A 23447-nucleotide genomic window follows, 5' to 3' on the forward strand; every position below is an offset into this window, starting at 1 on the left:
TATGTAGCACCCTGAGATACACATTTGGGAAATGTTACGTAAACACTCATGTTCTTATTTAGTATTAATAAGTGTATTGTGAAATCTTATTTTAATTCAAATTTTAATTAACATTAAAACTTATTTTTTACTTTCTCATAGCTGTTAATCATGGAACCATACTTTGGTGGTTTCAAGCACATGCAACAGGACTGTGGAGTTCATCTCAAACTTGCAAGCGACGAGGCACAAAAAGCTAGAAACGCACAAAACTCCAAACCGGGATCTTATGGTGTCAGTATCCGGGTCCAAGGAATTGATGGACATCCATACATAGTGCTGAACAACACTGAAGCAGGGTATTTGTCAGAAAATCCTCCTTTATCTGAAAATGGGCAACAAGTTGCATCTCAGACAGTTAATAGATCAGCACCAACCTACAGTACTACTCTCAAACTGGGTGAGAAAACTGGTGAAGAACCAAAATTTCCTGAAATGCAAGACACACACTACAGTGCACTTAACACCTTGAAGCAGAGTATTCTCAATGAAGAAGAGAATGGAATCCAAGATTTTAGTGATGGAACATTAAAGTCCTCCAATCTTTTGAACTTTCAAAAACACCCTGAGATTTTGCAGCCCTATGATCCTGAAAAAAATAATTTGAATTTCAATAGTTATCCATCTCCTGTGTGCAATAAATCTAAAGATTTTAAAGATGAAGGTAAGATTGAAACAAAGCCCTGGGTTTCCTCATCTAAACTAGTGTCTCTGCAGAAAACAAGCCCACAGCTTGTGGAGTCAACAAAATCAAATATGAGAGTGATACATTTGAATAGGTCCGTAACAGTAGATGACCAAAATAATCAAGTATCAGAGTGTCCCAGTACCATTAGTAGTTCAGATGAAAAGCATCCATCAGAATCACTTTTATCTAATGGAGGATCCCCACATGTTAGCCCTGCAGCCCATCAAGAGACAAGAAAACCTAGACCAGATGTTCTTTCTTTTCGCAGACAAGATTCAGTTGGACCAACACTGGATGGGTCACAAAGATCATCATCTTCATCAACCACTCCTACTTCTGCAAATTCCTTGTATAGATTTTTGCTTGATGACCAAGAGTATGCTATCTATGCAGACAATGTTAACCGTCATGAAAACAGAAGGTATATCCCATTTTTGCCTGGAACTGGCCGGGATATTGACACTGGGTCCCTTCCTGGAGTAGATCAGTTAATTGAAAAGTTTGATAAGAAAGTTGGTTCTCAGAGAAGTGGTAGGTCAGGAAAAAGGAACAGAATTAACCCAGATGATCGTAAAAGATCAAGAAGTGTTGACAGTGCTCTGCCTTTAGGCCTGGAGGTAAATTCAGATTACTTTGATGAATACAGTAAAAACTTGGGTAAATCGACTGAACACTTGTTAAAACCATCTAAAATCTGTCTTCATAAGCAGTTGTCTCAAGACCGAAAGTTTTCTTCAACTGAGGTACAAGCTGTTGCTCGAACTGTTGGAAAATTGCAAGCAAGTGGTAATTATATTCGAAACAGCCAGTTCAGTTCTTTGCAGCTTCATAAACAAACTAAAGTGACTGGAGAGAATTTAACTATTAGGTCATCCACACTTCCAGGACAGAATAAAAAAGAGGAAGATAAAACAGTAGCTTCTACTCTACTGTTGCCAAACCGATTTACAACTCCCCTTGATGCAGGATCAAAGAAAATTTCAGTAAAAACATTTTCTTCTGCCTCTGGTACACAGGTAATTTTCAGTCTGTAGCATGTTAGCTTTCCATTTACCTGCACTGTGATAAGTTGAAACTCACATTGTACACCATACCAAATGTATATTTTCTGCATCAAATCCTGCAGTTTCTAATTAGATCATAGTCCAGTTTTGTATAAAAGGAGCTTGGCCAGTGGATTAATATGTAGGACTGAGCTCAGTAACTGTAAATATGAACATTTTTTCCTCTAGCTAATATTATAGAAGGCACATATAAAAGACTGGTATCATATGCCTGTTTGAAGGAGGGATTTAACAGTGATGCCTTTGAGCATTATTGTTAAAAATTGTGGTAATGATACCCAAATATTTTCTTCTTCAGCAGTCCCTTGCAGTTGAGGATGATTGTCTTATTTGTGGGTCCAAAGATGACTGACGAGGCCGATTTCAGGATTGACAGAGTTTTGCAATTTGGGAACATGTTTCCATGCACAGTGGGTCGCTCCAGATTCTTAATTTGGTCCGCAACATGCTGTTTCTACCACTCCCACTTTTCTGTCTCCTGTTGTCATTGTACTGCTACCCAGCACGTGCACAGGTGGTGGATAGAGGAGCAACTTTCAGGGAAGGTTAGCTGTGAAATAAGCAGGGGTAAATCTGATGAATAAGCAGTTGCAGACCAAGCAGCTGCAGCATCCACCAGGATGTGGTGGAGATGGCAGATGGCAATGCTTTCCCTACTGAAAAGTAGCATATATCATTTGATGGTGCTGTGACATGGCCCAAAATGTAGTATAGCACAAATAATTATATAAAGGGAAAGTCCCAAATGTGCATATTTTAAGGAAGTAGTATCTCCCCTTTTGCTGAGTTGTATGCTACCTCTTTGCTGTAACCTTAAAATTTCTATTGATTTTATTGAACTTTGAACCATACTCATAATACAGTTCTTTCCTGGTAATAGAGTAGAATTGAGAATGTCAGAACAAAAGCAAACATCTTGTTAAATCCCTGCAAGAGACTACATGTTTATATCTAGCCTTGTATTTTTAGGCAACTCCTGATCTATTAAAGGGCCAACAAGAACTTGCACAGCAAACAAATGAAGAAACAGCTAAGCAGATCCTTTACAATTACCTTAAGGAAGGGTTAGTAAAGTTTATTAATTTGTTTTAATGGCAATGGTACTCTTTAAGTTGTTGTTGTTTTATATTACTGTTGGGGGAAGGAAGAGAGAGACATGGCCTGTCTGGTCATATTAAGTCTGTACTTGAGATTTCCTCCATCAGGGGTTGGCAACGTTCTTGGGTAGTGCCAAAAACACCCACAACCTCTACTTGGAAGATGATGGCATACCAGGGGCAGATGGTGGAGGAGCCATGACAGGCCAGATCTTTGTTGTGGCAGTGCAGCCTGTGCCCTTTCCCCGCTGTCTGCCCTGAGGTGCACATTTACCACCCACCAGCAGCGAACTGGGCTGGGGGCTCCACAGATCCCGAAGCAGCTGCTTGTAGCCTTTCTGCCACCTGCTGTGAGCAGCCCAGGCTCTGCGGTGGGGGCAGGGGGCTGCTCAGAGCCCAGGCCAGCTGTGCAGGCAGCCAGGAGGCTGCAAGTGGCTGCAGCAAGGTTCATGGAGCACTGGCCCAGCTCGTTGCTGGCAGCAGATGCACATGCACATAGGGGCAGACAGTGGGAAACGGGTCAGGGCTACACTGCCACAACAAAGATTGAGCCCTTTGCATTTCCCCTGCCATCCACCCCAGGTATGCGTGTACCCACTGCAGCTTCCTAGATGCCTGCCCCTGGTGCCTGCCATGGACCCTGGGCTGCTTGTGGCAGGCAGCAGGGAGACTGCAAGCAACTGCACTGGGGTCTGCAGAGCGCCAGCCTGACTTGTTGCCAGTGGTGGGTGCACATGCCCCTCTGGGCAGACATCAGGGGAGCTGTGAGGGGCCCAAGCCTTGTTGTGGCAGCGCAGTCTTGGCCCCTTCCCCACTGTCTGCCCTGAAGTGCATGTACCAAGCAAAATACTGTCACGTGCCACACTCTGGCACATGTGTGGGGTGTTGCCAACCCCTGTCCTATATGTTCAGATCCTTGACTACCATAGCAGTCCATGATTATCTCTCTTGTAAACTACTACACATAGAATATTATTATACTCAGGAAATAATTGGTAGCAAATCTCTAGTCCCTGTAAATTACAGTGGAACATTTTTTTTTTAATGTGACTATGCAATTCAAATTATATTACAATATACGGTTGCACAGTCATGTTAAGAATACAATTACTTTAAATACAACTTCTAAAACTGCTATAAATAAGAGTGCTGTGTGATTAAAAAATTGCAGAAGTCTTTGACTTATGATGCAGAATTGGTTGCTGCTTGGAATGCTACCTAAATAAAACACCAGCTTGAATTGCATGGCTGCATGATTGACTCATCTATAAGAAGTTATAAATTAAGTGCCCTGATATTAAAATTAGACTACACAAAAACCTAGAGATTGATTTAAAAATGACTGGGTTTAATTACTGCACTTTATTATTCTGTTCCTCCAGAGTGTCCCATAAAGTCGTATGGGATTTTCCAATTCCCATCTAATCAGGATTTGCCCGCTATATGATTTTTTTCTTTAAAAATAAAATCATGGCTCAGGGTCCATCTAGACAAAGAATACACAGCTCCTGCAGCATGCAAGTTCATGGAGGATTCCAGACCACAGCATCTGAGATTTAAGGTCTTGGACGTTCCTTTTGTAGAACTATATATGCCATTAAGGTGCTACGAAAAGTGAGTGTGCATCCGTTCAGGCAGTAGTGCCGCAAAGGCTATGTATGGATCACTACAAGTAATTCATTACATTGCTCATTTCTGTTGTGTGCTTGTTTCAGAAGCACTGACAATGATGATGCTACAAAGAGGAAGGTCAACTTAGTTTTTGAGAAAATCCAGACTTTAAAGTCAAGGGCTGCTGGAAATTCACAGGTAAATAGCCAATTTAAATAATTTTTGTTTGTTTCATAGTTATAAAATGCTCAGATACAGAACTGCCATTGGTTTTGCAAAAAGTGTCGGGTTATGAGGAAAGCATACAGTAGCAAAGTTAGTTAAGGTACACAAAGTAATTTAATTTGGATTTCTGTTATAATCTAATCTGGCAAAGCACGTAAGCATGTGTATAACTTTTAAATATGTAAATATCTTAATTTAGTTTAATAGTCCACTCCTTAAGATTAAACACATGCTTATGTGCTCTGCTGGTTTGGGATCCTTGTGAAAGCTTTGTCATGCATTTTTTTTGAAGTTGAAGAGTAGTGGTCATCCCAAAGTGCATCTTGTTCCTGTAGTTGGAAGATCAAAATTTAGGAATTGGCATGTTGGAATAACTTTGTGATAACACATTGGCATAAAACTCTGTTGGCAGGTACTTTCATATCATGCATATTTTCCAGGGGCTGTGGCTGAAGCTATGGCTGTGTAGGGGATGAGAAAGGAGATGGAGATGAACTCTTAAAAATAATTCCTGCTATTATTGTATATACATTGAAAGATAATTGGACTTAAGGAAAAGTTGCTATTTTTAGCTATTAAAAAGATTGCTGAATATCCTCTAATTATTATTATGTGAACAGATGTCTGTTAGGAGAGTGGTGTTTGTGTGTGTGTGTGCGTAGTTGAATCGGTTATTATTTAAAAGCAATATTGTAGTAACACAGTTTACCAGTCTGTCTATTAAAAAATGTTACTTCTGTCTTGTAAAAGATCAGCTGTTTTTAATAATAGTAGAAGATGGAAAAATGTTTTTTTTATTCTCATAGAAGTATTGAAAGACTACATGCTTATGTACCATTTATTATATTTTAGATTACATGGGAGTAAAATGAAATTTAAAACACAAGCAAATAATTTGTTAAAAATAGAAAAACTAAATTCTGTCCTTAGAAATGTCTACACAGAAAGTTATCTCAGCAAAATTTGAACCCAAGTATTCGTGACTTAATTTGTTTGCTTAATATATTGGTTTCATATTTTGAGGTCACTACAACACTCTTTTGGTTACTTTGAGATATTACTTATGCTAACAGCAATATAGCTTGAGAAATAGTAAGAAGTTGTACAAGAGTTGCATCCTAGTTTCTCTGAAAATATTAGGTTGTCTTGAACCATATAAAAACTGCCCAAACTGTATCTTGTTAGCTCACATAACTGCATTTATTGCTACATTTATTGTTTATGTATAAGTCTGTTTTCATATTACTGTTTTCTGACTTTCCTTTAGAATCTATCTTGGATTTTCATCTTAAACATGTCTATTTTAATTGCAGGTTTCTGATTCTTCAGCTGAAATAAAAGCATTGTTGAAACAAAAAACAGAACTGGAGAGGAAAATTGAAGAGCTACAGAAAAAGCTAGATTTAGAAATTAAGGTATTATACTATGTTGCTTATATTGCACAAATGTAAGGAGTATTACAAATATAACATTCTAAGTTGGTCAAAATCAGCCAACCTGGTACGGATAACATTTTCTTCTGTGTACGTGAAGGCTCAGTATTTTGAATTCTTATCTTATGTTTTAAAGTTTTAAAGTAAAGGAAGTATGATTGGGATTATGAATAAAAGACTAGAGGATTCTTTCGGTTTCCCATACTTTGTTACTAAAAACAAACAAACAGATGCTTATATGCATGCAGATTTTAGGTGAAACAGGTTAATGTACAGAATATTGGTGACTAGAATTTGCCTGTATGCCTCCTATCAGACAACTATGATTGTATGGTTATTTTCTGGATATGTGTGCGTGCATTGACAGAGGATCCTTTTTTATTATTCCTTGTTTGCTTCTCACGTACTGTGTAAGATATCAACATAGAGAATTAGCTACTTTTAGGATGTGTCTACACATGCAATTTATGTGAAGGAATAAGCTCTGGAGCTTATTGCTCTGGAGTTTATTGCTCCCACATGTCCCATTTGAACCCTTGTACCTTAGCCAGCTGTGTCACTGTCTACACATGTGCTGCTGTGGAGTAAAAAACTCAGCAGTAGTTAATTAGTTTATTCCAACTGGGAGGTTGATTAGTTTATTCCAGCCTAATTGCCCTGCACGTATAGACACTGAGATGTTTACTGTAGAACTAATTAGTCAACTCTGCAGTAAACTTCTCATGTAGATATGGCCAGAATGTAGTTTTCTTCAATAGCTGCTGCAGTCAATGTTAACAATTCTTTTACTATGGTGAGATATAAGTGCATTGAGAGATTTGGGTGTTTCAGAAAGTAATGGCAAATGGATATCAACGCCATATGTCTGCAACAAAGTGGGAAGCTACACAGTAGGGAGGAACAAATAGCAGCATTGTTGAATGCACCCATTATTTCATACTCAACACACTTACGATGCTAGTGAGCACATAAACAGCAGCTGCATACATGGCCATGCAGCTGTAAGTGTGCATCAAAGACCAGTGTGCTGCCAAGTAAAATTCACCATAGGTTTGTGGCACAAAATGGTGAGAACTATATGGCCCAGTGGAAGGTCTGTGAGTGTGCAGAGAAGCTAAAAAATTATCACTCATCCCTAATGGGTGAATTGCAGGTAGGAAGCTCCAACACAACTGTGACAGAAGACAAATTGCCAAGGATGTGCATGTGAACAGGTGAATGAGGAATCCTGAACTAGAAGAAGTAGGTGTAAATGCTGACAGTATTCATGCCATTTTGCATGATCACCTACATTACTGGAAAAGGTGGGCCCACTGAATGACAAAGCAACTGACAGATGTGCATAAATGACGATGGGTGGAAATGTATACCTAGCTTCATGTATGGGGTGAAGGTGAGGGGTTTCTCTTGCACATTTTCATGGGGAATGAGACCTCAGTCCATCAATATAATCCTGAGAGCAAAAGGCAGAGCATGCAGGGGAAATGCACATTGTTGCCTTTGCCCAGAAAATTCTGCTTTCAGCCATCCTTTGGACAGGTGTGGCTCATCTTGTTTTGAGATTGCATGGAACCATTCCTTGTCCATTCATGGCGCACATGGTCACAGCAACACTTATTGATAGGCTCTCCAAAACCACCTGAAGCCATCTGTTTGGACCAAATGGCATGGAAAACTCAAGCAAGGTGTTCTTTTTCTAATGTCGCAGTGCATGGCTGCCAAGTGCACTGGCAACTGTTGGGATTTCATAAAATCATAGAATCATAGAAGGGACCTTGTAGATCTTCAAGTCTGACCCCCTGCCTGGGCAGGAGAAAAACTGGGCTCAAATGACTCCAGCCAGGTAGGCATCAAGCCTCTTCTTAAAGACCCCCACGGTAGGAGCCAGCACCACTTCCCTTGGAAGTTGGTTCCAGATCCTAGCCGCCCGGACTGTGAAGTAGTTCTTGCGGTTGTTTAATCTAAACCTGCTCTCCAACAACTTGTGGCCGTTATTCCTTGTTATGCCAGGGGGCGCTAGGGGAAACCAGGTCTCTCCCAAACCCTTCTGGTCCCCCCTAGTGAGTTTATAGACGGTCACCAGGTCCCCCCTCAGCCTTCTCTTGTGAAGGCTGAACAGGTTCAGGTCCTGCAGCCTTTCATTGTAGGGTCTGCCCTGATGTCCCCGGATCACGTGGGTGGCCCTCCTCTGGACCCTCTCAATGTTGTCCACATCCCTCCTGAAGTGGGGCGCACAGAACTGGACACAGTACTCCAGCTGTGGCCTGACCAGTGTCACGTAGAGGGGGAGGATCACCTCCTTGGCCCTACTTGAGATGCACCTGTGGATGCATGACAAGGTCCGGTTAGCCCTGCCAACCATGACCTCGTATTGTCGACCCATGTTCATCTTGGAGTCAATAATGACTCCAAGATCCCTTTCTGCCTCCGTGCTCTCAAGAAGGGAGTTTCCCATCTTATAAGTGTGCTGCTGGTTACTACTGCCCAAGTGCAGCACCCTGCACTTGTCAGTATTGAAGGGCATCCTGTTTTTGTTAGCCCACCCCTGTAACCTATCTAGGTCTTGCTGCAATCTTTCCCTCCCTACTAGCGTGCTCACCTCACTCCAAATTTTGGTATCATCAGCGAATTTAAACAGGTTGCTTTTCACCCCATCGTCCAAATCGCTGATAAAGAGATTGAACAGCGTGGGCCCAAGGACTGACGCCTGGGGGACTCCACTGCCCACTTCTCCCCAGGTCAAATATGACCTGTCCACCACCACCCTGAGTGTGACCCTTCAGCCAATCTGCAATCCATCTGACTGTGTAGACATCCGTGCCACAGCCGCCTAGTTTTTTAATGAGGATGGGGTGGGAGATGGTGTCAAAGGCCTTGCTGAAGTCCAGAAAGACTACATCCACGGCAACACCTGCATCCAGTGCTTTTGTGACCTGGGTATTTTGCATGGAATGGGCTTTGAAATCTAACCTTGTCTGCTGTACAGTTCTGATCATCTGCCAAGTCATTATCACTTGTTTAGACTGTTGATGGAGACCTTTTGTGGGCACAGATTTGCCAGTGATGCAGAGGTACAACTCACAGTGCAGGAATGGCTGTCATAGCAACCAAAAAGCTTCTTTGAGGATGGTATCAAGAAATCTGAGACTCACTGGAATACCTGTGTTGAAAAGTGGCTGATTATCTGGAGAAGTAATGTGATCTAGTAAATGATCATTGCACACAAAATAGTTGTCTTTTGAGATTGCTATTAGTTTCTGAAGCACCCTGGTATAAGACCACATTGTTCATGGCTACTGATAAAATTAAATGCATTAGTTTTCAATATGGAACTCAGAATAATTAAGTACAGTGCAACCTCATAATTCTGGCATGCTTGGGACTCAGCACTTGGTGGAAATTGGAAAATGCCAGATTTTTGAAACCGGTGTGGCGGCTGGTCGCGAGGCAGGTACGGGCTAGCCCTGGAGCAGTGGCTGCACGTGGAGCAGCGGCACAGGGTGGTGAATGGCGGCAGCAGCAGCTGCATGCAAGCTTCCCCCTCAGCATCTAGGAGGGCGGGGGGGAGTGGCGGCTGGTCCTGGAGTGGTGGGGGAAATTCCAGATTTTCTATAATTCTGGACTCTTAGCGTCCAGATTTATGAGGTTATACTGTACTGAAAATGCATTAGAGGCAATAGAAACAATCTGGTTGCAATCTGGTTTAACATCTAATAAAGTGATTGTTACATTTGAAGGCTCTGTTGGTCTTATGCATCTGTGATTCAGTTGGTTGATACTGGTAGTCTATAACGTGCACCTCTACCCTGCCTTTTCAGCTGATTACCTGTTTTCTAGCTGTAATCAATTATAGGCCACTTTAAATCTGTGATGGTATAATGGAGAAAGAACGCCTGAGATTGACAAGTCTTCCCATTCTAGATTTCTTACACAAAGGCAAAAGCCATAGTTTATCAAGTAACAAATTTGACATTGAAAGAGATCATTTTCCTTTAACATTTATGTGAAGACCAATATTTATTTTCTATCAACAGTGATAGAGAATAAATATTGGTCTTCACATATATGTTGGACCCCATTAACCCAAGTCAGTGTCCACAGAGCTGTCTTGTTCTTTTCTTCTTTCAGTCTCCAGTAGCTCCTTTACATTTCATAATCAGTGTTAAATTTTAGAGTTACTTCATCTTTATATGTAATGTATTCACCCCTTCCTTTTCCTCAGCATTTTGCATAATACAAGGCTCACTACACATTTCTCTTTTTAGATTTCAAATTAATTCCAAATATATTCTTACCTGTTAGCTCACAGAACTTGCATTTCCTTCAGCATCAAACAAGTTTCTCAAATGTGATTTGGAGGCAAATTCCAGTAACTTCTAGATTTCTAAGTAAGCAAATGTTTTCTTCTTCCACAAGATCTCATCATGTAGGTGTTTGAATTGTGTAACTGAAAAGAATGAAGTGGCAAGGGACTCTTTTTGTATCCTTCTAAGATTAAGGGCACTCATTTTATTCTGTTATCATATTATTTCTGCTTAACACTTTCTTCATGTACAATTTAGAATCAGCAAAGTATAAAAGAAGAAAAAGATGCTACGAGAGCAACCCTGAGTGACCTTCAGTTGCAACTTGATGAAAATATTCAAGAAAAAGATGCCTTAAAAAAGCGCCTAAAGGAAAGTGAGGTGGAACTCCGGGACAACCTAGAAGAGTGAGTTTCTTGTAGAAAGTCTGTCTTTGTTGGAATTTCTTTGTTTTTTTTAAAGGTTGTAGAATATATTTAATCTGTACCTGGTTTGGTATTTAGAAGGCAGTAAAGTTAATGTAGTCCCAAGCACCGTATCAAGCTTCTGTTATTATCTGAAGTGTTTAAACTACCACCTCAAAACTGAACATATGAGATACTTGAGGTGAAACTAAGGCCACATACAGGTGTTACGTTTCTACCAGGGGAATTGCTGCTCTCCTGATAGAAAACACAAGTGTAGAGGTGTTCATCAAGTTTCTCCCACAGGTGAAATGCCTCCTGTGGAAGAAGTATCTGCCTCTTTCAACAGTGAGGATATCTCCTGGGGGGGAACAAACACTCATGCCCTTACCTTCCACTGGGGACTGGGAGGAGTTGGACAGCAGGAAAATGCTTCCTGCTCCTTCTTGGGACAGGTGACTCTGGCTGCTGTTCACCTCTTCCCAGTCTGGCAGTTGTCAAGCTGTGGGGAAAGGCTTCCTTGTGCCTTCCGCAGAGTGGGATCACCCTGGTGTGGAGAAGGCACAGGGGGCAGCTGCTGCTCACTTCCTTCAGTAGACTAGGGGGGGAGAGGAGGAGGGTTGCTGATACTTCCTATCCACTCTCTGGACTGGTATCTTATTGCTCCCTGTCTCTTCCCCAAACTGGGAACCGCCCAATTAGGGGAATAGGCTGGGGCTTTTGCCCTGCTGGTCCTGCTGCTCTGCCCCCAGAGATTAGGAGTGGAGTACAGAATGCAAAAAACTGCTCCCCGCCTGTTCCCCAGACTCTGGTCTGGAGGAGGTGTGGGGAGTTTCCCCACTACTCCACTCCTTGACGACTGGCAGGACTGAAACAGCCACTGCTTTCCACACCTTCCCAACGTCAGGATCACCATAGTCTGGTGAAGTCGTGGAGAGCAGGGGAGAGGGAGCAGCTTCAGGCTGAATGCCTATATGTCGCATCTCCCAGAAAAATTTTTAGTGGTGGATATTTCTCAGGGAATTTCACTGCTAGAAATGAATGTTTGTGTCCTAGGACTTCTAGTTTTGTAGCAGTGTTGGGCTGATTTGTGTAGCCACAATGATCCAGGAAAATATGCAAGAGGCAAGTATTTTTTGGGTGATTTATCTTTTATTGAACCAACTCCAAAGTGGGAAGGGATACAGACAAGCTTTTGAGTATGAAGCATCCTTTCTCATGTCTCAGGTGCAGGTACTTCATAACCTAAAGCTTGTCTGTATCCCTCCCAACTATTCAGTTGGTCCAATAAAAGATATCACCCACAAAAATCCTTGCTTCTTCTTAACTTTAATGTTTGTCTTAATGTGAGTTGTATTTAATACTATGTGGTCGCATTGTACGTGTGGCTTTTCAAAATACAGATGTTCATGGCTTCTTTAGGCAAAAACATCCTCAGTGAAACATGTTTGGTCTAAAATGAGCTTAGTATGCTGCGTGTGTTTGTCCCATTTCTACAATCTTTTCCTTTCTTAAGGAGAAGACTTGATACCTTCAAGTCAGCTGGCCCTGACAGTCTACACCTCAGGGTACTCAAGGAGCTGGCAAGCATCATAGCCCAGCCCCTGGCACGGATCTTTGAGAACTCCTGGTGCTCTGGTGTAGTGCCCAAAGACTGGAAGAAGGCCAATGTGGTGCCCATCTTCAAGAAACGGAGGAAAGTGGATCCGGCAAACTATAGGCCCATCAGCCTGACTTCTATCCCGGGGAAGATCTTAGAAAAATGTATTAAAGAGGCCATCCTCAATGGACTGGCTGATGACAACATCCTGAGGGATAGCCAGTACGGATTTGTTGCGGGTAGGTCTTGCTTGACCAATCTCATTTCCTGTTATGACCAAGTGACCTATCACCTGGACAAGGGAGAAGAAATTGATGTCATATATCTTGACTTCAAAAAAGCCTTCAATCTGGTATCCCATGATCACCTCTTGGTGAAACTGGTCAATTGTGGCCTTCAGTCCCCCACGATCTGCTGGCTGGAGAACAGGCTCCGTGGTCAGACCCAGAGGGTTGTAATTGACAGAAGTCAATTGTCACGGTGCCCTGTGAGCAGTGGGGTCTCCCAAGGCTCTGTCCTTGGACCCATGTTGTTCAACATCTTCATTAATGATGTGGACATTGGTGTCATCAGAGAGCTTGGCCAGTCTGCTTCTGACTCCAAACTTTGGGGCAAAACATCCACACCTGAAGACAGGAGGGTGATCCAGGCTGACCTGGACAGGCTCAGCAAATGGGCAGACAAGAACCTGATGGTGTTTAACACTGAAAAATGCAAGGTTCTCCACCTTGGGAGGAAAAACCTGCAGCATCCTTATAGACTCGGCAGTGCTACGTTGGCTAGCACTATGGAGGAAAGAGACTTGGATGTCATCATTGACCACAAGATGAACATGAGTCTCCAATGCGATGCTGCGGCTAGTAAAGCAACCAAAACACTGGCTTGCATCCATAGTTGCTTCTCAAGCAAATCCTGGTGTTACAGGATCTTTCAATAGTCGGGCTTACAGCAGATCATGCTTTGCGACGTTATAGGTGGTCAGGCTTAACTTTATTGATGAAACGTTAAACAAAACAGAATCAATGGTGTTGTGTCCACCAGTGAGCACACACTCGCCACATCTCACGCGCCCTAGTGACACGTGAGACTGCTGTTGTGTTCTGGCGAGGTGTTTCTGGGGTTGGTCGCCCGGATCAGGCAGGTCTGGCGTCCTCCCCTCCAGCTGGCGCGGCCGAAGGTCGTTCCGAGTTCGAACCGATCCGTGAGTACGTTCCGTCAGGCGCGCAAAGACCCCAAAGTTCGTAGTGCAATGTGTTTTATACCCTCAGTGATGCAGGGCAGTCTAATCGCGTGTGGCACTTCTTCATTGGCTCGGAGCGGTGACTGTCACATTACTGACAGACCCTGGACTTTCCCTTGAGAAACCCTGTGTGGAAAATCCCAACCGCATGTTTCTTCTATACTGCTGCCCTAGAGTCTCTTATTCACTTAGCACCTGTTACATAAACACTATGCAAACCTCTAGCTGATGTATGCGAACATGGCCACCTATTACAAAAGGTTATAACACACAACAAGTGCAAAATAATTACAACATGCCCCCCTGGCCATGTGAGCCAAGTGGCTTACAACAAATAAGTAAATGAGCTGCTACAATAATGAGAGTAGATATGGCAAAGAGAACATTGAGCAGCTGTGAACATTGGAGCTGCTCCCTTTACTCAACACACTCTAGACCCTAAAGGGAAAATGGGGCTGAAGCCCAAACACTCAAAGCGCAGTTAAACAGGAATCCTAACATGTCTAGTTCTATAAGTGACAAGCCCACGGAGGTTAAGACAGACATTTCAAGGTAAGTATTACCATTAAATTTAACTAGTCAAACAAAAACAGAACATGGCTATTGAACTAACTTTATAATGTGCTTCGCCTCATTTCTTGGGAGTTAGCATTCGTCTGGGGAAGGTGCTTGTGATGTGTAATGAGCATAACAGATGTAACCTGATGTCGGATACAATGGACAACTAGGCCAATACAGCAAGACCCAACTAAGATAACAATCAAGATTGTAAACAGGGGGGTTAACAGATTTACCAACCACGGTGAAAGCCGAAGGTTAAATAGTGATTCGAATGTGCTTGTTAGCCAATTAAAAGGGGTCTGAATAATTGTGCGTGTGTCTTCTGCTACCTTGCGGATTTGGTTGATAGCTTTGGAAAGGGGTTCTGAGGCATTATAAATGACAAGACAGCAAGTCTTGTGTGGTGCAGTGAGGTTCAACGTTGCACAGAACCCACCCTCTTTAGCTAGCATGAAATCCAGCACAAGACGGTTTTGGAGCGCCATTTTAGAGAAGTCCTGCAACTGGCGATTAAACACTTCTAAAGCATCTGCCGTACCGTTAGCAAGTCTTGCTAACAATTCTAAAGTCTGTAACTGCTGAATGGCTAAAGCGGAGGCAGAAGCACCAGTAACGAACATACCATATCGAGTCCACCCGATAGCAAACTTTCTACGCTCAGTGTGGGTCATATTGGACCAGAATTTTGATTCCCCCATGACACCTGTGATTTAGCCAGTGGAAACTACATTGCAGCGTTTCCGAGCGTTATTTGGGAGCGTGAGCGGGGCGGTCCAATGAGTGACATTGGAAAACTGATAAGGGCATAGGGTAACCTGCACCAAAATACAGCAGACGTTCGAATGATATGGAAAATGACTATATAAAATGGCCTGGGTTGAATTTTCATCCCGTTGGCAGTAAAACATGGTGTTGTGGGGAGCTGGAATTAGCAGCACTAGTGGGGGGTGTTTTGTATTGTAAAGGGCCAATAATGACTTGAGATCCGGGCTGAAGTGGTTGGTAAAGGTTTTAAATGCCTTACGGTGAGCAGATAAACCGAAATTACTCCCTATTGTCATAAAAGTTTTTGTGGAGAACAAACGGAATGCCGTAACATCTTCAAAAGCTCTCCTTGATGTGGACGTTTTGAAGGTACACGGAATAGTATGACACCCCGGCCAAAAACACTGGGTGTCGAGGGTAGAGAGTTTAACTTTTACTGTTTGTAAAATGGCTTGAGGAAGTGACGGGATAAAGAGAGAGTGACATTATTGGGGTCAGGCACGATGGAGTGTGGTGCTCCCCAAGGTGGCCCATGGGTAAGATTAAAGCAACCCTGTGGCACATCTTGGACCGTGCAATTAATCGGGTGGGTACCATTCTACTTCCATGCATAAGCGAGGGTTTTAACGGAACAAGTCGTTCTACAGGCTAAATAGTGGATAGTTTTGTTACCAGGGGAATTACGTGTAAAACTCAAAAATAACTCCGTGTAATTAACAGGGATAACAGCTATACGAAAAGAGCTATCTGCAGCTGAGGTGGGTGCATGGGCACAAACCGAGCCTGACGTGTGTCCAGTAAGTAACATCCACTCCCGTGAGGTGCGGAGGAATAAGTTGTCTGCAATGGGTAATGGGGATAAATCTAAACTCCGCTTTGTGTGTTTTGTAAAAGAATGCATTACAATGGTATTAGTTAACAACAAAAAATAGATAAAAAAGAGTAACCATAGCTTCCGACGTCGGCGTGGGAGTACACTCGGTCCCAGTGTGGGGGCGGTTGCTCCCGACCCCCTTGGTCTCCCCACAAGCCTCACCCATAGCCCCACGAATGACAGGGGCAGTGCCCATGGGTCTCACGGTGGCAGTGCGATGGATGGGCGGATGAGAGGTTCAGTATCGGCCTCCTCGTCCTGTCGACGGACGGACATCGTGAGGGGTTACCTGACTTAGAAAACAAACAGTTGTTAGCTTAACAAAACACTGCGAGGCTTTAGCCAGTTGAAATGTACTAAATGCTCACGATCATCGACTGAGTTGATTAAACGGAGCTTGTAGGTATGGGCTAAAGCTGTGGGTTCAACGACCACGCCAGGAAATGTGGGTGGATACTTGGTGGGGGTTGAGGTGGGGAAGGCAACCCATATGGGGTCCCCAGGTTTGAAGTCTGGGTCCCATCCTTCTCGGGCCTGAAGAGGTCCTACTGCCCAGAGTTTTTTTTCCACTGTTGAGGTTGAGCAGGGTTTGTGGAAGCACTTTCGACCATCCCTTGAAATTGGTTTGTTTCAGTTCCAATAAGAGTTTACGCTTTAATTCTCCAATGGCGCGCTCCACGACGCCATTAGACTGGGGGTGATACGGTAGATGTACATGATGACGAATATTATGCGTCGTGAGAAAGTTGCAAATGTGATGACTGTTGAAAGGTGGCCCACCATCAGATTGTATTTCTCGTGGAGTCTGCCATTGAGAAAATTGGTGCAACAGAGCTTGAGCACAACGAGGCCCGTCGGTTCTAGTCATGGGAATCGCACCGACCATACGGGAACCGAGGTTGACAACAACAAGTGCCTTGGGATGCTGGCACGCATTGGGAAGCGGGCCCATTAGATCAACCTGCCAAAATGCCCCAGGTTGGTGTTGCTCAGTGTTATAAGCTCCCTGGAAACATTTCTTTCTAAAAGGTTTAATCTGGGCACATTGGCAGGCTTGAAGCACGCGTCGCCAATCGCGTGGTGTGGGTAGGCCGTTACGGGTGGTATATTGCCAGCCGCCTACATTACAATAACGCCGCATGGTGGTGTCTGAACTGGGATGGCCCCATAGGTCATGAAGCCATTTAAGGTACGGATCGCAGACCGGTTTTAGTGACCTATGCACCTCCGCGGCTGGATGAATGACGTCATCAATGCAATCGTGTGACGTTGTCTTTGGACCTAGAGCTAACCAGTCATCGACGGTCTGATGTAATGGGTTGGTGTTCGGTACATGAGAGTTAGTATGTCGGATCATTGGGAGATGATTCATGCGGTGGAGTACTTCAAAGATGCCATCCCATTGGGAGCGAAAACATTCTGGTTCGGCTACTCCCCTAAGGACGTCACAGACCCAGTGAGAATCCAGGACAAGGACCACTGTTGTAAACGGCTGGTCATGTGCAATGGCGATATGTTTAAGTGCGCCGATGGCTCCCCGCAGCTCGAGCTCCTGCGCTTGATGTGTAAGGGGTGTGTCTGGTGTGTCGCACCAGTCAGGGTTCACCTATTCTGTGTGGCTGGCAGCACATAGTGAACACTTCCAGGCAAACCTGCCACCGAATTGTGACGTGCCATCACTGGCCACGTTTCCTGAAAGTGAAGTCCTGTACAAGATAGGACGGGAGAGAATGGTCGGGGTGACAGTGGCACTGTCGTGACACATGCCCACACAGCCAATTGTATTGGGCGTGTGTCACGAGCGTGCCAGGTGGAAGGAGCCCCATGGAAATCTCCCAGCATTCATGTAGAATCGAGGTGTGTGAGTAGGGTGGCACCTGGGCCGTAGAGGTCATGAACGCTATGGTGAAGATGATGTTCAGATGCTAAACATAGGCAGAGCAATAATTTGCCCAGGTGTCCATAACGATGTTGCTCCTTATGGAGGGCCCAGTTAAGAAATGTGGCCGGGCCCTTAGAGGTGTGTGCTGTGACCCAAAGATGTGTAGGGGTCCAACTGACAGTAACACAAAGCGGTGTCGTTGGGCTAAATGGCACTAGCGGTGTGGAAGTGGCGGCTTGGATAAAGTCATGGATTCGGCGGTTATCTCGCCGCATCCAGGGTTGATGACTTGTCGTCCTCTTTCGCAATCGATGCTGTAACGTCGCAAGTGTACCGAGGTGTTCAGGCGCAACATGATGGCGGAGCCAATTGATACTGCCTAAGAATTGCTGGGCTTGCTTTGGCGTGGGGCCTGTGTCAGAGGCCGTATCCCATGGTGGGGTGGGCACTGCAGCTGGCGATGCGACGTGACCCTGAGGAGTATATTGAGTGCCCAGAAATACGCAGCTGGAGGAAGGTTCCAACTGGGACTTGGCAATGTTGATGTCCCATCCTTCCTCTCATAAGTGATTGACGAGGTCGGCGGTGACACGTTTAACGAGTTCTGATGGAGTCCCCACGACCAGGATGTCGTCTACATAGTTGAAGAGTTTCGCGTTGCAATCGGACTTGGGAAAACGCTGAAGGGATTGATTCATGGCGGCTGTAGCAAGCGCAGGTGAGTTACAATAGCCCTGAGGGCAAACCCTCCAGCGGAATATGTGGCCTTGGATGCCCATACACAGGACTCCTTCAGGATCAAGAAGAGGGAGGCTGAAGAACATATTTGACAGGTCAATGGTGGTAGCAGTCCAGGAGCTCTGGGCCATGACCTGTAAGAGTTCTGCTTGGAGGTCCGGTAATGTTACGACCGGAACAAGTTGGACTAGGTCTGAGTGTTTATTGGCTTGACGGTAGTCAACAACCAGGCGAGCTTCAGAGGGATTTTTCGGTTTAGGTATTCCCCAGCCAGGGGATACATAATGACTGTACTGCACTGGTTCGATTTTTCCCTCCGTCGTAAGGTTATTGAGGAGAGCAAGCAGAGATGGGATCGGATGAGGTTTGGTACAGATAGGGGTGAACCACCACGGAGAGGCTGTCGGGTCTTTCAGTCGCGGTGTGAACGGAGGTGGCAGATAGTGTACAGCCCCGGTAACTGGGAGGGCGCTGCACACAAGATCTTTCATGTGCAGGGCTCGTAACTCTGATACACCGAGCAGATTTAGATGTCCCAATGCGGCGACTATAGTTGTTATGGGATTGCCGAGACATACCTTGGCTAGCAGGACTGTAGAAGAGGCATTAACGCCGGCAACATGAATGGTGCGTCGAGTGGGAGTATGGGGGGTGGTGGCGGGGTCAATGACGGTAATCTCTGCACCGGTATCTAACAAGAAATGAATTGGCAGTTGTTGTCTCGTGATGGGGTGAACAACTGGTACGACTGCGTAGGGGCGGGCGTCTGAGGTGGCGTTGTTAAGCACTTGGTAGGAAGGCTTTTCCAAGTTGCGGATGTCTTGTGGCTGCGGAGGATCACTAATATTACTGCACCGGCAGGCGCTTGGATCCACAGTATCAGCGTCCGCCCATACTAGTTTTTTGGCTTGGGGGTAAACTGAAAGCCAAGCTTAACCGCTAGCTGTTTCTGAGTTTCCTCATCTAGGTTACGAAGTATCTCCTTCCTCATGCCAGCGTGATTTAGGAGGAACCCAAAACAGGCACGTTCCTCTGGGGTACGCTCGGGATACCGACGTGGCGCTTCACGGACAAAATTGGTGATTTTGGCTGGCAGGGCTTGTGCGGGGTGTGTTGGTGCTGCGTGTTCATGCTGTCATTGTCGCTGGTATTGGAACCGGTACAACGCTGCAAGTGGCTGATGGTGAAGAGAGCTAGCTTGAAGCTCTGCGAGCTCTGGATTGTCGGCATAGATGTCAATCGCGGCTTGTAAAATCGCCCGGGAAATCTCAAGTTGGAGAGGGTCCTTGCAATGTTGCTGAGGCCATGGGTCGTAACTATGATGAGGTTGTCGTGTTGGTTGATTGGGTGATACCCCTGGTCTGGTAAGTGTGGAATCCGGTGGCCTGGAGGAAGTAGGTATGTCATCGTCAGAGTGATGTTCGTGCCCGTCGCCATCGTCGCTATCGCCCTTGTTTCCTGATCGGGTGAAAACGGATACCCCGGCATCAATCGTGGAATGCCAGTGGATAGAGAAATACACTGCACCAGCTAATGTGTTGGTAAATGGCTGTGAATGCGGAGCGTGGGTCGATTGGGCCCCCTCATGCGCCTGATGCGGCTTCTCGTGAATAGCTCCTGCCACTAGGGCAGGGAGCAAAATAGGCCATGGGGGTACGTGCAATTTCTCGGACATTGGATCTGGGCAGGAGTCCTAAGCTGTAGCTTCCATGTGTGGTCAGAACGACAGCCTCCCGGTGGCTGAGCGTTTCACGACTGCATTCCAAAACCAGAAGTCCTAGCCACTGGGTTGGCGTCTCATCGCTTTGGCGGGCTGTTCTGCTTATAAGTTCATTCATTTCACCACGATCACGGTCCCTAGTGGTTTGCTCAGTGATAATGTTGCCGTCGTTGCCCTGGCGGGTTTTCACAATCTCAGTAGGATGAACCTGAAGCGGGGGGGTTGGCACGAAGTTGGGTGCTGACGGAGGAGGCGCTGGAGGAGGAGGACGAGTCTTGCCCCGCCCTTCAAGGAGTGGCGGATATAGCGGCGTCACTGGTGGAGGCGGTGCCTCGTCTCCTAAATATGGTGGTGGGACAGTAGGCAGAGCAGGGGGCGGGGGCTCCAGTTTGTCTCTGCCGCTCGGCCGTTGTTGAAGGGCTCCATCTTTGCTAGCGCGGCTCATGGTAACGACCGCCACTTCATAATCATTCAAGCAGTTAAGGGTGGATACAAGGGTTTCAAGACAAGCACGCAAGCATGCGACTTTCTTTCTCTTCTTTTTCCCTTGTTTCAATACCCCGAGGTCTTCAGGTAGGGCGTGCAGCCGCTGGTGACTAACGCCGCCGGGGATCGTGGACGGAGAGGGGGGAGCGATTCCTTGCAAGCACCCCTTGTCACCCGCAAGCGCAGTGATCACCACCACACAACCGTCCCACTCTTGGGAGGGGGTGGCATCCCATTCGGGAGGGGGGAACTCATTGGCTGCGGCGACCTGCTCCCCTTGGGCCGACGGGATAGAGAAAGCGACTGCGGAATCTCTTAATATGCAGCCAAGAGCACGGCCCGTAAGACGGGCTTCCCAAGGTCTCCTGGGGTCTTCCCCAAACCACACACAAAATACTTGGGTCCCATCATTATCGGTGTGGCCAGGAGCCTGATGGAATTGCAGATGGCGCCACAGTTCATCAGCGTCCACAAGCTGCCTGCAGCCGGACGCCCAAGGACATGCCTGACAGCGGGACTGATCATCCCTGTCATGATCTGCAGCTGACCATCCTGTTCGTGACGCCACGTTACAGGATCTTTCAATAGTCGGGCTTACAGCAGATCACGCTTTGCGATGTTATAGGTGGTCAGGCTTAACTTTATTGATGAAATGTTAAACAAAACAGAATCAATGGTGTTGTGTCCACCAGTGAGCACACACTCACCGTGTCTCACGTGCCCTAGTGACACGTGAGACTGCTGTTGTGTTCTGGCGAGGTGTTTCCGGGGTTGGTCGCCCGGATCAGGCAGGTCTGGCGTCCTCCCCTCTGGCTGGCGCGGCTGAAGGTCGTTCCGAGTTCGAACCGATCCGTGAGTACGTTCCGTCGGGCGCGCAAAAACCCCAAAGTTTGTAGTGCAATGTCTTTTATACCCTCAGTGATGTAGGGCGGTCTAATCGCGTGTGGCACTTCTTCATTGGCTCGGAGCGGTGACTGTCACATTACTGACAGACCCTGGACTTTCCCTTGAGAAACCCTGTGTGGAAAATCCCAACAGCATGTTTCTTCTATACTGCCACCCTAGAGTCTCTTATTCACTTAGCACCTGTTACATAAACACTATACAAACCTCTAGCTGATGTATGTGAACATGGCCACATATTACAAAAGGTTATAGCACACAGCAAGTGCAAAATAATTACAACACCCGGGACGTCATTCTCCTGTTGTACTCGGCCTCTTGGTGAGGCTGCAGCTGGAGTACTGCATCCAGTTTTGGGCCCCACAATTCAAAAAAGATGTGGAGAAGCTTGAGAGAGTCCAGAGGAGAGCCACGCGCATGATCAGAAGTCAGGAAAACAGATCTTACGATGACAGGCTGAGAGCTATGGGGCTCTTTAGCCTGGAAAAGCGCAGGCTCAGGGGTGATCTGATGGCCACCTATAAGTTTATCGGGGTGACCACCAGTATCTGGGGGAATGTTTGTTCACCAGAGCACCCCTAGGGATGGTGAGGTCGAACGGTCACAAACTCCTGCAAGACCGTTTCAGGCTGGACATAAGGAAGAATTTCTTTACTGTCCGAGCCCCCAAGGTCTGGAACAGTCTGCCATCGGAGGTGGTTCAAGCACCTACATTGAACACCTTCAAGAGCAAATTGGATGCTTATCTTGCTGGGATCCTATGACCCCAGCTGACTTCCTGCCCTTCAGGCGAGGGGCTGGACTCGATGATCTTCCAAGGTCCCTTCCAGCCCAAATGTCTATGAAATCTATGAAAACCAGTGTATCTCCTTTACAGCTTCTGCTGTTATTTCCTCATTTTGTCATATTTATTCTGGGAGAGCAGTTGTAAATTCTCTGAGCTTTATGATATTTGGAAAATAATTTTACACTGTTATAAATTTAAAATGTAACTTTTTCCCCAATGAGACTCTTTCAAGTGAAGATGGAACGGGAACAACACCAGACTGAAATCAGGGACCTCCAAGACCAACTCTCTGAAATGCATGATGAACTGGATAATGCAAAACATGCTGATGATGAGGAGAAAGAGATTCTGATTGAGGTTAGTGATAAAAGTATTGCAAGAATAGTTTATATGAACAAGTTGTGAACACCCTTGCACACATTTAATTAAATGGGGGTTGTAGAAGCATGCAGGTATTTAATGTTAAAAATTGCCTGGTAGTTGACATTAGTTTTTCCATTTGATGTGTAGAACTCTGGGATAAGATAGGTAAACTCTCTTGGAAAAAAATTCTAAAGGAAAAAGGAGTTCAGGAGTTCAGCAATTATGAAAAGACAGAATGCTAAAGGTATGACAACAAATTATCCCAGTGTGGAGGAAGAATGAAAAATAGAGTAAGATTTCATATGGTTGTCTTAGGACTTATTTTTTTGACAGTCAGATTATTAATACCTACAGAGAGTGGAAGCAAGGGCATATGATTAAAGGGGAGTACAAAGAGCAGCACAACAATGTAGGGATAAAATTAGAAAGGCTAAGATGTAAAATGACACACAACTAACAAGAGACATAATAAAATAAAAGGTTATATAAGTATATATGCAATAAGAGAAAGTTATAGAGAAGTACAGGTCAATTTCTTAATGGGGAACAAGAGCATATATGGATGACACTGAGGGCTGAAATATTCAGTCTTCTTTTGCTTCTGTCTTTACAAAAAAAAGTTAATTGTGACAAGATAATGACATTAATTTTAACAAAGGAACA

The 23447-nt window shown here is 45.1% G+C and overlaps 1 protein-coding gene across 5 annotated transcripts in view; it reads left to right on the plus strand.

Annotated features, from left to right (window-relative positions):
• CGNL1 (cingulin like 1) overlaps positions 1-23447 on the plus strand; it is a 157385-nt gene that overhangs the window by 47539 nt on the left and 86399 nt on the right. For 4 of the 5 annotated variants that reach the window (XM_090029106.1, XM_090029105.1, XM_090029102.1 and 1 more), the window contains exons 2-7: positions 142-1743; positions 2761-2855; positions 4604-4697; positions 6038-6139; positions 10720-10868; positions 22643-22778. In XM_090029106.1, the coding sequence (XP_089885232.1) occupies positions 151-1743; positions 2761-2855; positions 4604-4697; positions 6038-6139; positions 10720-10868; positions 22643-22778 (2169 nt within the window). In that variant the 5' untranslated portion in view covers positions 142-150. The remainder of the gene's footprint in view (positions 1-141; positions 1744-2760; positions 2856-4603; positions 4698-6037; positions 6140-10719; positions 10869-22642; positions 22779-23447) is intronic. The other variant, XM_090029104.1, reaches the window with a different exon arrangement.

The sequence above is a fragment of the Crocodylus siamensis genome, chromosome 15 (genome assembly GCF_052110815.1).
Source record: "Crocodylus siamensis isolate JL-2025a chromosome 15, ASM5211081v1, whole genome shotgun sequence".
In the NCBI taxonomy this organism is placed as follows: Eukaryota; Metazoa; Chordata; order Crocodylia; family Crocodylidae; genus Crocodylus; species Crocodylus siamensis.